The sequence below is a fragment of the Triturus cristatus genome, chromosome 2_1, assembly GCF_964204655.1.
Source record: "Triturus cristatus chromosome 2_1, aTriCri1.1, whole genome shotgun sequence".
Lineage (NCBI taxonomy): Eukaryota > Metazoa > Chordata > Amphibia > Caudata > Salamandridae > Triturus > Triturus cristatus.
In genome coordinates, this window is record NC_140581.1 from 446,733,431 (window position 1) to 446,749,777 (window position 16,347).

Sequence of the window (16,347 nt, forward strand, 5' to 3'; positions counted from 1 at the left end):
GCACGCTCATACTGGCTGGTCACTTCCTGGCACATGACTGCCTGTTAGCCGAAATGGGCCAGATGTGGCACATCACAGATACTGAACCGGACCACGCCCACTAATACACACTCTACATCATGGGCAGCGGTTGCCAACTAATCACATGGTTTGTCCGAGCCGTGGCATACACTGAACATGACCCATTGTTACCGACAGGTAGGAGCTGGGAGGGAGACATAGGCTGAGAGCTAACACAGAAAGAGTGGGAGAGGGCACTTATATACCCAAGAAAACTGTCACTAAATGCTAGTTTCACTACATACAGCACCACATCCTGCATAAGGATTATCTTGCACCGGCGAACCTCCACCAAATGTTTGGGTCTTCCTCTGGCTGTCCTCGCTGTCAATCACTGGGGGCGGGTATGACGCACATGTTCTGGAGCTGCCCGGTGGCAGTGACACTGGGGGAGGGCAGGGGGGGCTTGGCAGGTGCACTAACAGTGGTGACAGGCCGAAATAATGTGTGTACTATGGTGGGCTTGTTATTCTTGAAGCGCTCATAAAACTGCGAAGGCTATGAATCGTTTCATTGATCTAGCATTGCTCATGGCCCACAGACTCCTTGCAATGCATTGGAAGGCCCAGGTGTTGCCAGGCCTGGCTCACTGGTCCGGAGTGACACCAAAGTGGGGAAAGGCTGAAACTGTGGTATTGAGGTGCGGAGCGGTTCGTGGATCGCACAGGGTCGCCATAGCCGCAGATTGGGAGGCACTGCTCCATGGCTGACAAGACTATAAGGAGGAACTAATTGGTTAGTCTGCTGGCACGTCAAACTCCAATCCCACCCACGCGCACTTTGTATAAACAAGCTTCCGCCCCCCTTCCCCCTGCTCCCCTCTCTCCCTCTCCACACTCCCTTCCTGCAGCCTGGGAAAACAAGCCGCGTGACGTGCGGAATGATCATTAATGCATTGTCAAATTCACACCCCAGGGACCGCCATTATGCAGAGGTGTAAATGATAATATCAGGGAAAGATGGAAAACTTACTGCACCATCAAGAGTATTCAGAAATGTGATAATGCTGTTGATTTGACGTGTTGTTTCTAATTCTCCAAAGGTCTGACTCCTCGCTACAACCGGACATCATCATACAGATGAGTGTCAGGAGTCAGACAGGCCTGTCAGAGTATTGTATATAGACATGGATCTCCACCCTGACCCTGGAAACAGAAGATACACAAAGTTGTTGCTGTTTTTCGATAAATGTTTATTATGTATTATTCATGCATAAATCTTATGTTTTAGAATAATGTTAACTATCACGGTAATTTCAGTAGTCATAATGAAAAACAAGGTGAATATTAGAAATGCCTCATTTGACATTACACATTCCTACTCTCTCCATTGTGGCAGTCTAGTTGCTACCTAATAGCTACATATATGTTTGCAGCCTTAAGGTTATTGTGCTCGCTATGCGGTTATTGGCATTCCCTTTATAGTCCAGTCCATGTAAATATCCCCGCAACCTCAGAAAGCCATCTAGCTTGCAGTCCATTAGTGGTACTTTGGCATGTCACACTAACCATCAATCTTCGTGTCTGCCCCACACACGCCTCCTTGATGTTCATCCCTTCTCCTCCAATGATTGTCAATGGAGAGAGCAGAGGGAACTCCTGTGCAGCTTCTCATACATATCATTGCTCCGTAACACTAGCTGTGCTTCTCTAACCGAGGCAGGCAAATGGATTTGTGTGAGGCCGGATGGCCTTGCAGCTCTGCACAGTCCTGCAGCTTTTCAGAGACGGAAAATTTCAGTTCTTTGTTTTTGTTACTGCGACTGTCCGCTTACAGCTCTGAAAATAATTTGATGATCTGGCAAACACTGTTTATATTACAATTCAGAATGCTAGCTTTCCTAGCTCTATGCCTGACACATGTACACACACTCTAAACAGTTGGTGCTCTCATGCTGGCATACAACCAGGCCTGACTTAGATGTAACAGCTATGTGGTGCTTGGAAAGTCATAGAAAACATCAGAATAATGGGCCCAAACAGGCTTGCTACTCCTCAGAGTAGGGAACATTGCAAGAGCACCTGGGTGATGATGTATTAAGACGTGAAATGTAAAGAATGTGAGGTGGTGTCGATAGTGTGAAGGGAGCATCCCTCATCCTGCCTAAGTTGGCCGCAACCCCTTCGGTTTCCCTTCTCTGTCTCAAGGTTTACCTAATTTTGGATGACCACTGAGCTCACAAGTACTACTGGGTCTGAAGGAGGAGAGATTTATCTTCCCCTCCATAAGCTTGACTACCAATCCCACAATGCTTTCAGGGAAGGGGGGGTGCAGTGAAGTGCTGGCATATGAGACATCTCTGAAAAAGGCTCTCAGCTATAAGCCGAAACTTTGCATTATACCAGGTCTGTTTAAAAAGTCTAATCATGGTATCCCTGCCTATGTGGGCCAGCCCATGGTACATCCGTGCCATGGTAGAGATCATGCTATCAGGCATTACTGGTCTTCCATCTCTGTAAACCCAAACTCTGTCTACTTCTCGTTGTGTACATCCTGATTTTATCCACTGTTTCTTCTCCTCTTCCCCTGCCTCTTCCTGTAACTGTCTCACTTCATCCCATGTACTTGCGGTGTTAGTAAAAAGCAAGGGACATAAATCCATTTCCTTTTCCCTGTTACGATTTAATGAAGTCTGATTTCGTGCACAGTACTGAGCTAGGTCATTGGCAAATTCATTGCCTGCTGACACGTAATCAGTTCCTTTCCTGTGTGCGCTACATTTTATAACAGCGATCTGTTTAGGCAGCAGTATCGCCTCAAGTAATTTTCCAACTATTTCTGCATTTCTAATTGGAGTTCCACTCGACGTCAAGAAACCTAATTTGGACCAAATTTGCCCAAAATCATGCACCGCTCCAAACCCATACTGGCTGTCAGTATCCACAGTGACTCGCAAATTCTTTCCCAGCTTGCATACTCTAATCAATGCAAATAACTCAGCAACTTGAGCAGATCGTACTCCTCTCAAACTAGATGCTTCCAACACAGTCGCTACAGTGCACACAGCATATGCAGTGCTCAAAATCCCTTCCCCAGTTCTTAGGCACGACCCAGCCACAAACATCACATAGTCACTCTCTTTCAGAGGCACATCTTTTATGTCCAGACGCGGTTTGGTGCAAAACTCAAGCACTTCCAAACAATCATGATCAACTTCATCTTTCACTTCTGCATTCACAGCATCAGGTAGTAATGTCGATGGGTCCACATTAGTGCATCTTACAAGACTCCCATTTGCAGCACCCAAAATCACCTTTTCAGATTGAGTTAGACGACTATGCGTCATGAACTGTGTTTTACTTCTTGTCAAAAGGATCGCCACATCATGGGGAACAAACACTCTCACAGGGTATCCCATTACAATTCCTTCACTTTGTTCCAAACTTTTGCAGTTTTGCAGGTGGCAGCTACTGCTTTCAAACATCCAGGCAATGCTACAGCTACTGGATCTAGTACAGCTGAAAAATAAGCAATCGGTCGTCTCAATCTTCCATGTCTCTGCACTAATACAGAAAGAGCACATCCCATCTCTTTCACTGCAATAAAGCTCAAATTCTTTTTCATAATCAGGCATTCCAAGAGCCGGTGCTTCACACAAACTGCCTCTCAATTGTTTAAAAGATTTAATCTCTTCCTTATTCAACTCAAGTGGATCTTTCACATCACTCTTTGTGACTCGTACTAGTGGTTTTACAATCAACGAGAAATTGCTGATCCACTGACGACCGTATCCCACCATTCCAAAAAACATTCTGACTTCTCTCTGTGTCATTGGGGCTCTCATTCCTTTAATGATTTTAATTCTGTCCATTGTTACTTTTCTCAAGCCCTTTTCAATTTTATGACCTAAGTATTGTACTTCTTTCGACAAAACTGCAATTTTGATGGTGATACTTTACGTCGTCCATCTGCCAAATGATTTAACAGTGCAACTGTGTCAACCACACATGCTTCTTGCGTCTTCGATGCATCTAATAGGTCATCGATATATTGAACAAGCACTGAACTTTCTGGCATCATTAAATCTTCCAGTGACTTCTTTAGAATCTGATTAAATATTGAAGGACTCTCTGTATACCCTTGAGGGATACGGCACCATGCCACAATACGCTTGCCGAACCGGAACGCAAAAGTTTGTTGGCTATCAGGGTGCAATGGAATAGAAAATAAAGCATGACACAAGTCAATGACTATGTACCATTCTGCATCATGGGGAATCTGATATAGAATCACTGAAGGGATTGGCACAATGGGACAGCAAGGAACAACAATTTTATTCACCTTTCTCAAATCCTGCACTATTCTAAAGGTCCCATTTGCCTTTTTCAAACCCATGATCAGAGAGTTACATGGACTGCTCATTATCTCTCTCAGAATTCCTTGTTCAATCATTCTGTCTATTACAGGTGTTACTCCTGCAATTATTTCTAGTGTTAATTTATACTGGGGAATGTTCGGGTAATTTACTCCTTCTTTTACAGTTATTTTCACAGGATCTACTCTTTTCATTAATCCAACATCCTCTCCTGTTAAATCCCACACTTCTGTTTTCACTGTTTCTTTTATCTCTTGAGGTAATCCTTCTGGATCAAATACAACAAATGCTTCAGTAATTTCTGGTTCTAGGTTTGCCATTGTCATTTTATACAATACATCATCGTCTGGAGTTTCAAAGGCTATACCATCATGTGTTCAAAAGATGGTACAATTCATCTTACAAAGTATGTCCCTTCCTAACAGATTTACAGAACTAGTGTCACAAACTACAAATCGATGCATATCAGCAAATTTCCCTATTCTAACCTTTATCGGATCAGTAAGATAAGCTTTTATCTGTTTATTAGAAACTCCAACTACTTGGATTGTTTCACCCGAGAGAGGAAGATTTTTCACTTCAGCTGATCTAACAGTTAAACGAGTAGCACCAGTATCCACTAGGAAAGTAATGTTTACTTCATTTACCTTTCCATCCACAAAGGGGCCCGGCTGGTCTACTTCTAGAGTTGCGCCAAGTACGCACTCCTCTTCCTCTCCTAGGCACCGTCAATAACTCTCTTCTGACTCACTTTCATCGCGTTGCAGCCAATACTATGAAATGGCACCAGCGCGTGGTTGCTTTGTTACCTGTTCTTCGTTGTAGAATCCTGTCTCATTACTGTATCTTTGAGGATTTACGTTCTGTGGAAAAGGTGGCTTTGGCACCTGACACTGTTGGGTAACAACCTGCTGCTGTCACGACGGTTGGCAACTCACCTCATTCTGTACCTGTGGATTTAATGATGAATTATCACCATTAGCTTTCAGTGGCAATTTACACTCGGATTTCCAATGCCCTCATTTTCCGCAATTATGACATGGTCATTTCTTTTTAGCTTCATCTATGCTAATCTGTCCTTTTCCTTTTCCAATATTAGGCTTTGGTTTTGCTTGCCCTATTACATTAGCTTGTTCTATTAACTGGGCTTCTTGTCGCTCTGCTACCTTAACCTGTGCCCACATTGCCTTTTCTTTCAACTTGCGCTGTTTGACTTAAATTTCATCACTAAAATATTTTGCATATTGTAACACTTTGTCTATCTTTTTGTTTTGCCAATCTACTGTATCCTGTTTAATCATTTCACTAACTTCAGGCCTTAAATCATAAACAAATCTGTACACAAAATGACTCAAATCCTTTTCACTTAATTTCTCGTCTCCACTGTATTGTTTAAATCCAACAGTAACCTTTCGTAATATGCATGCACTGATTCCTTAGCTTCCTGGTGAGTTCTGTCAATCTTTACCCAATCCGTTTCTTTTGGAGGTACTTTATTTTTCAAAAAGGTAAAGTACCTGATCATAATTTTTCATTACTTCTTGATCGGGAGCTCCCGTCTTAGGATCCCTAGGATACTCTTGTGTTGGCCAATCTATTGTAATCTTACATTCTGCTCATAAATCTGCCGGCACAATTATATCAAAAAGTCCATTCAGATCTATCCACAACACCTTTGAAAGTTTGACAAACCAGTCTACCTGTCTGTACCATTCAACTGATTTTTCCCTCAACCTCGGAAAATCGTTTGTAAATGACAAAATATCCTGTCTAGTCCATGGAACATGTACATATTCTCCTCCAGGAATTTCTCTCATGGGACATTCTGTTACCACTGGCTCTTTTTCTCTCATTGGGAAAGCTGGAGAGGCCGTATCTGTAGTTTTCTCTCTCCTTCAAAACCATCTACTTTTCCATCGATCCACATCACCCCATTTTCTTAACAATGCAATTAATTTTTTTATTTGGGTCAATCTCCCTGCAGTATTCAAGTTTTCAATATCCTTTTCAGAAACCTCTACCCTGTATGGCTTCTGCAATGATCTTATTTTTTCAAAATCTATTCCCATTTCACTTGCTGTCTCTTCTAACTTTTCATGCAAAGTCCTTGCTCTCCAAGTTATGCTTATACACAAAAACATTAATTCCTCGTCTTGGTATGCTTTTAACTTTTCAGTTGGAATAGTTCCTACAATTAACTCTTCTAAAGTTACTTTTAATTTTGTCACATCTAAAGGTTGTGGTTCGGTATCCTTTTTTTGTAAACTTCTTAACCAATCACTTAATTCTTCAGATGTTGGCCCTACAGGCGTTGTCGCTTTTCTAATTTTATCTGCCATTCTCTCTAGGGTTTCCGTAGCTGATTCTGTTGCCATAGGTGTCTTACTTGCTGGGCTTTGATTTACTGTTACATTTTTAGGGGTACTCAATCCTGATATTCCTGCAGTAACCTTCCACTCATTTTCCCCTGAACCACTCCTTTATTTCTCCTTTTGCATACCGCATTTATATGGGACTGTTAAACAATGCTCACTATCTTTTTGTTTATCAAAAACGGGTATCACTGGTCCTATAGTTACAGGCACAGTTACTGCTTCCATATTCTTTGTTAATTCTCTAATCTTTTCAGTTAATTCCAGTGTAGTTCTAGCTAATTCTGCAGATTTTTCATTTTTAGTTCCTACTGTCTATGACATTTCTGAATCTTTAAATTGATTATTTTTCCCAGAGACATCTGGGCATGCGCAGAAATCATTGCGCTCACATGGTGGCATCTGCTTCAGAGAACGCCATCTTGGGTTCTGCGGCCTAGTAGGCCCGAATGCCAACTTAAGCAAAAATAGACATAACAGTAATTAAAATATTGAAATGAAGATTCTAATGTTTAAACCCACACTAATCCCAATGTATGTTAGTATTTTCCTAGCTTAAAGCAATAATACTTACCACTTGATGTTTTAAAGCACAAACGATCACAAAGCAACATAAATCTTGCAATTTTACTATTTCACCACAATTTAAGGTTAGTTTGCGTACCCTTGTTAATCAAATAATTATTCTGCCATGCAATTTTCAATGTAGTCCAATATGTATTTCGTGTTTATCAAGGGGCAAAGGTTGATTAGAAAATTTCCACTCCAAACACATTATGCAAATTATTTTTAGAATGATTATGAAATTAATTAGATGCAAATTAGAGGAGGTATACAAAATTTTGCTTTACCTGCTCCATCAAGAGCCTGACAAAAACAAACCCCACACCAATGTGAAAAGTAGGGATTTACAAAAGTATTATCCCTTTCATTTTTTTAGTCTGGCCTAGAAAGTTTCAGTTGTCTTGTGAGCCTCATGCAAAGAAAAGTACCTATACATACATAGAGGATCTTTGGATTATCCCTATTGATCCATTGGTCTATTCAGTCATCATTCACATTTTGCTTCCACGAACTACAGCATCCCGCAAGGTCCGATGGGTCAACCCCCTTGAGCTATTGACTCTCTTGCATTTTAGTGCATACTGTGTCCTTTTTTGTGTCTTAAATTCAAAGCCAATAACCTTTTCTTTGTGCTAATCAGAATAATATTTTCCTGTAATGAACATTAAAATTAAAGAGTTTCTCTAATTATTCTAAAGACACTTGCCTGCGTGGGAGCACCTATACTGTTGTAGAAAAATTATATGTGATGGTCAGTTTGTTTCCTAAATTTAAAAAGTTTAATTCCAGCACATGGCCCCACTACTTGGTAGCAGCTTGTTTTCTCTTTTTTTATTCTTATTTTTGTGTGCTAAGTTAAAAGTTGGGTGGAGTTAAAAGTTATGCTCTACTATTTGGCCCGTAGAGTCTATTATTATTCCTGTGTTAAATCATTAACTCCTCTTCTTTGTATATATCAAATAAGGAAAAACTAAATTTGGTGTAAGGTGTGATGTACATAGTGTTTTAAAAACTGTTTCAAGTGTTTTTGTTATCTTTTATTAGATAATGGCGGGCAGACGTTGTCCGGCGGGAACAACTGGCCACTCCGAGGAAGGAAGTTGACGCTGTGGGAGGGAGGAGTCCGAGGTGTTGGCTTTGTAACCAGCCCTTTGCTGAAGCAGACAGGAGTCACCGTTCAAGAGTTGATCCACATATCTGATTGGTTGCCAACTCTGGTGAGCTTGGCTGGAGGCTCCACCAATGGCAGCAAGCCTCTTGATGGCTTTGATGTGTGGCAGACTATAAGGTAAGGTGACACTGCAGGTCCCTCAGGCATGAAGAAAGGACACAACCACTTGGTATTCCCCTCTGCTTTAGTGATTTTTGGTTAAGCCTCAGTTGTAATTAATTATGGGGAGTTTTTCCATAGAGATTTGTGCTTTTTCTTTAAATTGACGGTGTGGAAATATTTAGAGCTGCAGTTGTTAATGCATTTTTTCCTTGCAAACAGTGCAGGGAGGAAATGGGAATGTGTTACTAATAACACAGGGCTCTTAGAGCCTTTTAGCAGCCCTCCCAGCGGGGCATCTCATATTTCCAGTTAATGAGACATTTGTTTCCTATTTACTGCTGGTGGAGGGCATTGGTCTCAGTCTTTTCGACAGCAACACACTTCTGGGATTCCCGAGGAGAATTAAAAAGAACTATATTCCATATCCGATTCCCGTTTGCCAGTATAGTAGGCTTGTTGTTAGTAACAGGCTGTTCAAGGGAGGTGCTCGGACGATGAAGTCGTGAACCACTGTGCAGAGGAAGAAGGAAGGGGGCTTTGCAGGAACAGAGATTAGTCGAGTGCCAGATGTGGGCTTGTATAATGCCTGTTTATTCTTTCTCCTTTGCAGTAGTACGGTACTTTGTGTCTGCCTTTTAGAAGAAAAATCTCCTGTTAAGTTCTTTTGGGGAAAGCACTTTAAAACACACAGTCATTTTTGCTAGGTTTTGTAAAAGGGCTTAATATTGTCATAGGGCCGCGGAGCTTCATTGTTTATGTACCAGACTTGGAGAAAGTAAATCATTTCAAGCGATTATGAGCACAATTCACAAGTAAACAGAACTCTTAACTACAAACTAAGACTTTGGGCCAGTTGTACGATCTGTTTTGGCATGCGCAAATGGGTTTGCAAACCCGTTTGCGCATGCTAAAACATATTGGGCCATGTACCTAGCCTATTTAGCGAGTCGCAATTTTTTTGCAACTCGCTAAATAGGTTTTGCGACTCGCTATTTGGAAGGGGCATTCCCTTGCAAATAGCGATCCTCAAAACAATGTACTAATGTTTTGCGACCGCAATTGCGGTTGCAAAACACTCGCAATTACCACCTACTTCAAGTAGGTGGTAATGCATTTGCAAATGAGAAGGGGTTCCCAGGGGACCACTACCCCTTTGCAAATGCATGCAAAATAATTTTTTATTCCCTAGGACCACTGCCTGCCGTTAAAAAATGAAACTAAAACGTTTCATCTTTGATTTTTTTTTATTTCAATGTATCTCATTTTCATTTAAGGAAAACGGGCTGCATTTATAAAAAAAAAAGCTGCTTTATTAAAAAGTACTCCCATACATAGTGGTCTGCTGAGCCCAGCAGGCCACCATCCCATGGAGGGCTGGCGTTCCCAATGGACTCGCAAATTGCGAGAGGCTCACAATCTGGGACCCCATTGGGAATCGCAGAACAGTATAAACACACTGTTGTACATTTCATTTAGCGCCTCACAATTTGCAATGTGTCGCAAATTGCGAGGCGCTAAATGAAAGGGTCGTACATCTGGCCCTAGGTTCTGATGGTTACATCTGCCTGCAGATCATTTTCGTATTGAATTCCTCCAGGTGCCAGTCTCTAATGTTCGTTGATTTTTTCGGGGCCCTTTGGCACTGATCGAAGGGTCTGCACCCGCAATTAATCTGTGCTGTACCGACTTCCAGAGTGATGTTTATTTACAGTGTTTTAGGGATGGCTGTCCTGAAGACTACAGGCTACAAGCCGTACTAATATTACAGGAAGCAGATGTTGGTTAAGGACCCTCGTGGTGATTGTTTTTGGTATCTCAGAACCAAGCATGATTCGAAGTCATGCAGCAAATGCTCTCAGAGGCACCCGAAGGTCATCAGGGAGGCAGAGGCAAATTAAGCTGTATATTGCCTATCACAAGAAATGGTCCTGCTTGGCTGTTCCCTCTCCAAGTACCAATCCCAGTTGATGTCCCCATCCTTGGGTAAGTCTGAGATGAAGCCCAAAGACAGATCTCATTACAAACACAAGGAGTCCAGACTGGAGTCCTCTCCATTGTTCCTGCTCCAGAGAGATCGCATTATTGGTACTTTAAAGGCCTGATTCTGCGTTTCTTATCAGAGTCTGACCCCATTCAACGGAAACCGTGTGCCACGAATTTCCCAGGCCAGTCTCAACTGCGCAGCAGGGAGAAGCCTTCAAGGAGGCAATGCTGCAGGGTTCCCAGATGTGCTTTCAGGCCCCAGAAATCTGCCAGCTCCCAAGTTGAACGTCCCCACTATGACCCCGTTAAACTTCTCCTGGACTCCTCACAAGTGCTGGACCATGCCGCCAGTCCTTTGCTGGAGGCCATTCTGGTTCAAGTCAGGTCGGCCCTCGTCCAGTGGCGCTGGTGCTGGCTCGAACTCCTTACCTCAGATCCGGACCGAGGTTTAGCAATATCTCGGTCAATTTCTTGCTATTAGATTGCTATGGCTTAGCCAGTTGCGGTAGAAGAATTTCTGGCAGTGCCCATGTCTTTGGCCAGTATGTTTAGTGACTTGAGGCCCTCTTTGGCCCAGGTTCAGATGCCATAGAAGACCCATATGATGGAGATGATGCTGAGGAGGCCGAAAATCACTATACTATTGATGCACTACATGTGGACCTCCAAACAAAAATAAACATATGCTTGCCACTCTACCGTACCCTGTTTTTTCACAGATCATGTGATTTGAAATGTCAAAAAAGTGGTGTTATGAATGCTGTCATTTAACATGGTAAAGGTGATGGAATATGCAAGGGTGTAACTGGTGCATGGAGAAGGGGCGAATTATAATTAATGAAGTGTGGTGAGTGATGCAACATGACTGTGTACAGAGTTACGTGACAAAGTAATTTGAAGGTGGTGCGTTAATTCAAAATTTATGTTGTGACTATAATTTCAGAATTTCTAATATTTGTATAGTTTAAGTTGGGTTTGTATAGAAAGAATAAAAAAAGATTTCCTAACTTTAACCTTAGCTTCAACCTTTGTTTTTTTCAATGAATTTAAATGGTTTTAATTTTTTAATAAAAATGTGTTTCAAACCATAATGTTGAGTGTGATTCAGATGAGTGTTGTTAAGTGGAGTGTTGTGCAGGATAGTGGAGGACAGTGTCATAGAGTGCAGTGTTGTAGAGTGTAGTGTTGTACAGTGGAATAGAGAGGAGTGGAGTTACGTATTGTACAGTTGAGTAAAGTGTTATACAGTAGAGTAGTGTGTCGTATAGAGGAGGGGCATGTAGTACAGTACAGTTGAGTGTCATTCAGTGGAGTGTGGTCGACTGCAGTGTCATGTAGTCGAGTGTAGTAGAGTATCATTCAGTGGCATAGAGTGAAATATAGTGTTGTACAATGCAGTGGCATAGAGTGGAGTTCAGTGGAGTGTTTGCAAAGTTTCAGGGTGATTCGTCAAGCGAGGGCAAGAAAAAGGAGGGGGGCAAAACACTGTTTCCCCTATCAAATTTGCCATAGGGATTTTTAACAAATATATATGCAATATTGTAAGGAAGGACTGCAATACATTATCCACCTGCATGTTAGCTTAGTGAAAGTTGCCTTTCTGTTTCTCAGAAAAATTCCTATTTTAGGCTAATGACATTACAATTATTTCACAAGAACGCGAATTGGGGAGACATGGACACTTCTATTTGGATAAATTGCAAATGCAACATGCAAGGATGGGGGCCGAAGTATGGACTGATTTGTAGTTACTTGAATGGCAAGAGTCCTTTTCCTCTGCTTACATGACACCATCCAATGGGAGTGCTTTGTGCTGAGTTCAAATATTGCGGTCAAAAAGATGTTTGCTTTGTGTAACAGGCATTGATAAAGGCATGATGGCCAAAACAAGTTTGCCTGCTTTTCAGAAAATAAATATTGGAATATTTGAGTGCCCGCATTTTCCTTTGGGAATCTTTGTGAATATATATGTTACCCAGTGACAGTCACCACTGGGTAGGTATAGTTAGGATCATGTTTCCATAGGAAATGTCTTTTTTGTGTTGCTAATAACTTTGCTGCCATTTGGAAAATCTCCACGAAACTATCCAAAAAAGTGCTATATTTAGGTCTCGCCTGAGCCAGCGCATGCGCTGCTCTGGCGAGACATTTAGTGTGTGGGCTTTAAAAAGCCGACCACAGCTTTTTGTCTGGCATAGAGCGTGAGGTTACGCGCACAATGACGAGCAGAGGCGCCATCTGGCTTTCCTCTCTCGTCATGGTGCGCGCACATCGCACACCACTCGCCAGCCTGCTTTCACTTTTGCCAACGCGCGTGCTCGTGCGCACACCACTCGTGTACTTTATTCAAATTTTCTTTTAGCGCTCGCACACAACTCCGTCCACCTCTCTCTCCTGCTGCAGCCCCCATCTATGCATTCTTCGCCCATGTTCCCTGATCTTTTCACTATTTTTTCTTTCCTCCTTCTCACCTCTCTCTGTAGTCCTTACACCCATTGCCTCCTCTTTCCACTCGATTTCTTTGCACTACCTTTGCCATTATCGGTTTATCCACTGCCCTCTTATGCCGCCCCCCATCTGTCCATCCTTTGCTATCTCCGTCTCTCTTTTCCACCTCTGCACTGGCTTTCCTCACTGCCGTACCATCCTCCCTCCCTGCTTCACCAAACTCCTCTTGTCTTCTCCCCTATTCCGTCGCTTCTTCTGCATCTTCTCTTCTCCCCCCTCCCGGCGTTCTTTGTGTTCTATACAGTTTTTGTTGTTGAACACAGTAAAACCACAAACCAATATGCAGAGTAATGAAGCGGGACGCAGCTACAACCCCCAAAGGACTCATTTACTGAAGAAATGTTCCTTCTCCTTACTTTTCTCCAAGACTTTTAACACCAAACTTAATTCTCAGTGAAGCTGGTTTTACGCCGCCCCCTCAGCTAAACAAGCCTCGAGGAGAACGGTGTGCACAGTGCAAGACGCCCACGTCATGTCTGCTGAGCCCCTCATTATCCATCTAACTATGCATTCCCTTCAGAGACAGCCATGCACTGCAGAAAGCAGCGGGGGTCGCCAGTGACCACCGACTCAAGGTAAAGAGGTGGGTAGAGGTAGATGTCAGCCTACCACAAGAACTAGCACAATACCAATAATCTTCCAACCAAATGACCAATCACCAGGCAACTGTAAGAATAACCACCAGATAAAACACCTCCTGGCCAGCCAGAAGACCCCCTAGTACAGGAGCTTGGTGCACCAGTGACCATATTAAACAGTCAATAAATGTATTTTTAATCCTTTCCAGGAACAGGAGTCTATGAAGTGTTCAAAAGAGTCCCACCCTGGACCCTCTCATGCCTCCAGCATTTAATGCATCACAAGGGCAGAAGGGTATGGAGGCGAGTCCGTTTCATATCACCTCGCACCCCTGAAAGCTGCTTCATCCAATCAAGCCCGTTATGGCACTGCATGGCATGGACAAAAGCTACTTGGAGGTTTGCTAGAGCGGCCTCTCCAAATCCGGCCTGGCCAGAGTTTGCATGACCCTTGGAGACCTTGATGGAGGGGATGTTGCAGCCTTGGGTTCTATATTTAAGAAGCTTACAAGTTCTCCTGCATCCAGTCATTCTTACAGAGGACTCTACTCTTTATACACACAGGCTGCTTTAAGACACCGATGTAGTGTTCCAGACACACTGTTTGTTGAAAAGTGAGCTCATCCTTCTTGGGGGTAAAGTGGCTTAAAAAAACAACTGCATACGGGCTAACCCTCCCTTCCTCTGCTCTTTAACACCTTACATTACCCCTCCGCCTTACAAGAAGACAAGATGGGTTTGGTGGGACAGCATCCTTCCCCCCCCTCTCCCCCGTAGGATTAGGTGCGAGCCTCCATCTGGCAATTCTTTTAATCTTTAGTGTCTTTAATTGGTCTTCCACCTAGCTGGGCTTTGTCATGGATGCTCTTACCAACTCCTGCCTCAGCTTCCCACAGGTTTCAGGGTGTTCTTGTTCAGCAGAAAATACAGCAGCTACATTGGTGGATGGTGATGCTTTCAGAAAAGAGATAGCACATCCATCAAGCACAATGATCCTCACATTGCCTGCTCGGCCTCAGACAATGCCTTCATGGCTTCCCATTCTACAAAACAGGACCCTGTTGTGCCCCAATTAGTGGTCCGTCAGTGCGTGCGACAGCGCCTTATTACCAACAACATCTGGCAGAACCTCCACCAGAAGCCTCCACAGTACTCAGAAGCTTTGAGGAGACAAAAGCTCTCCTGTAAATTACTTGAGCGGAGCTCGAGGAAAGGATATAATGAAGAGGAGGAAAAGTTATAGACAAAGTTTCGCCACTTATAAGCAACTCATTTTCGAAGCTAAGAAAAGGTTTTTCACGAATCGAATTAATTCTGCAAAGAACTCTAGTCTAGCTGCCCCTGGCACGACAAAAATTGAGGCTAGTCAGGAACTATGTGATGACATTGCCAGGTTCTTTTTAAACAAATTAGAGGTCATTTTTTCGGACTTTAGTCACCCAAGCCCAGAGGGAGCAGAGTGTGGTTGAAGGGAAGGAGGCCAATTTTTGACCCCCCCTGCTTTTGATAGATTTGGGCCAATGTCCACAACTGACACAGAGAAGCTGCTCCTCTGCGCAAAATCTGGCTCCCCTTATGATCCCTGTCCAGTCCCAGTAATCAAACTGGCCCTGGTTCCCGTGGCCCTCATACGCACCCCGTTGTTTAATACAATGTTTGAAGCTGGGCACTTCCCTAAACCCTGGAAGCTAGCCTCGATACTGCCTCTGTTAAAAAACCCTATCTGGACCCAAAGGAGCCTAATAACTTCCGACCCATATCTCGTCTCCCATTACCTGCAAAATTGGTTGAGAAAACTATGAATTCGCAGCTTAGCACTTTTCTATGCGAAACCAGTGTTTTAGATCCCACTCAATATGGGTTTAGAGAAGGGCACAGCACAGAATCTGCCCTGATAAAATCTACGGAGGAGATAAGGGAGGCTGTGGACAGGGGAGGCAAGGCAGCTTTGATTATGCTGGACCTGTCCGCAGCCTTTGTTACTGTCCATCATGATGTACTGATGGACCATTTATTGGCATGCGGCATCCAAGGCAAAGCATGCGAACTCCTGAAATATTTTCTGACAGACTGACCCCAAACTGTGGCACTGGGTGATTTCCATTCTAAACCTTTCTCGTTACCGTGCGACGTGCCTCAGGGGTCTTCTCTCAGCCCCACTCTTTTTAATGTGTATGTCTCCTCCCTGGCCACTCTGATTCGTTCATTTGGGTTCAGCCTGACATCGTATGCAGACGACACACAAATTGTGGCGGCCCTGCGGTCCGGTCAGGCAACAAGAATTGAGAACAGGTTCCACGATTGCATGGCAGCAATTGGGAACTGGATGTCACAAAACTGCCTGAAACTAAATTCAGGAAATACCGAAGTCATCCTATTTGGAAACAATCCCAACTTCTGGACCCCAAGGTGGTAGCCAGAAGATATGGGGATTCTTCCATCTCCCGTTAGGAAGGTGAAAAACCTAGGCGTCCTCATTGACGAGAAACTTAACTTTGGCGATCAGATCAACAGTGACATCATCTACCTATTATACAATCAGAATGATTAAGAAAGTTCTTCCCTTCTTGTCGGCTAATAGTCAGCGGACTGTAGTCACTGCACTCATCATGTCCAGACTGGATTATTCCAACAGCCTGTATTGAATAAATTGCAACTGCTGCAAAACGCAGCAGCAAGGCTGCTTATGGGTTC

General features: G+C 43.2%; 1 protein-coding gene across 1 annotated transcript in view; it reads left to right on the forward strand.

Annotated features, from left to right (window-relative positions):
* Positions 1-16,347, forward strand: part of ARSB (arylsulfatase B) — a 281,980-nt gene that overhangs the window by 202,349 nt on the left and 63,284 nt on the right. Inside the window, exon 5 of the mRNA XM_085632256.1 lies at positions 8,356-8,599. Coding sequence (XP_085488382.1) covers positions 8,356-8,599 — 244 coding nt within the window. The remainder of the gene's footprint in view (positions 1-8,355; positions 8,600-16,347) is intronic.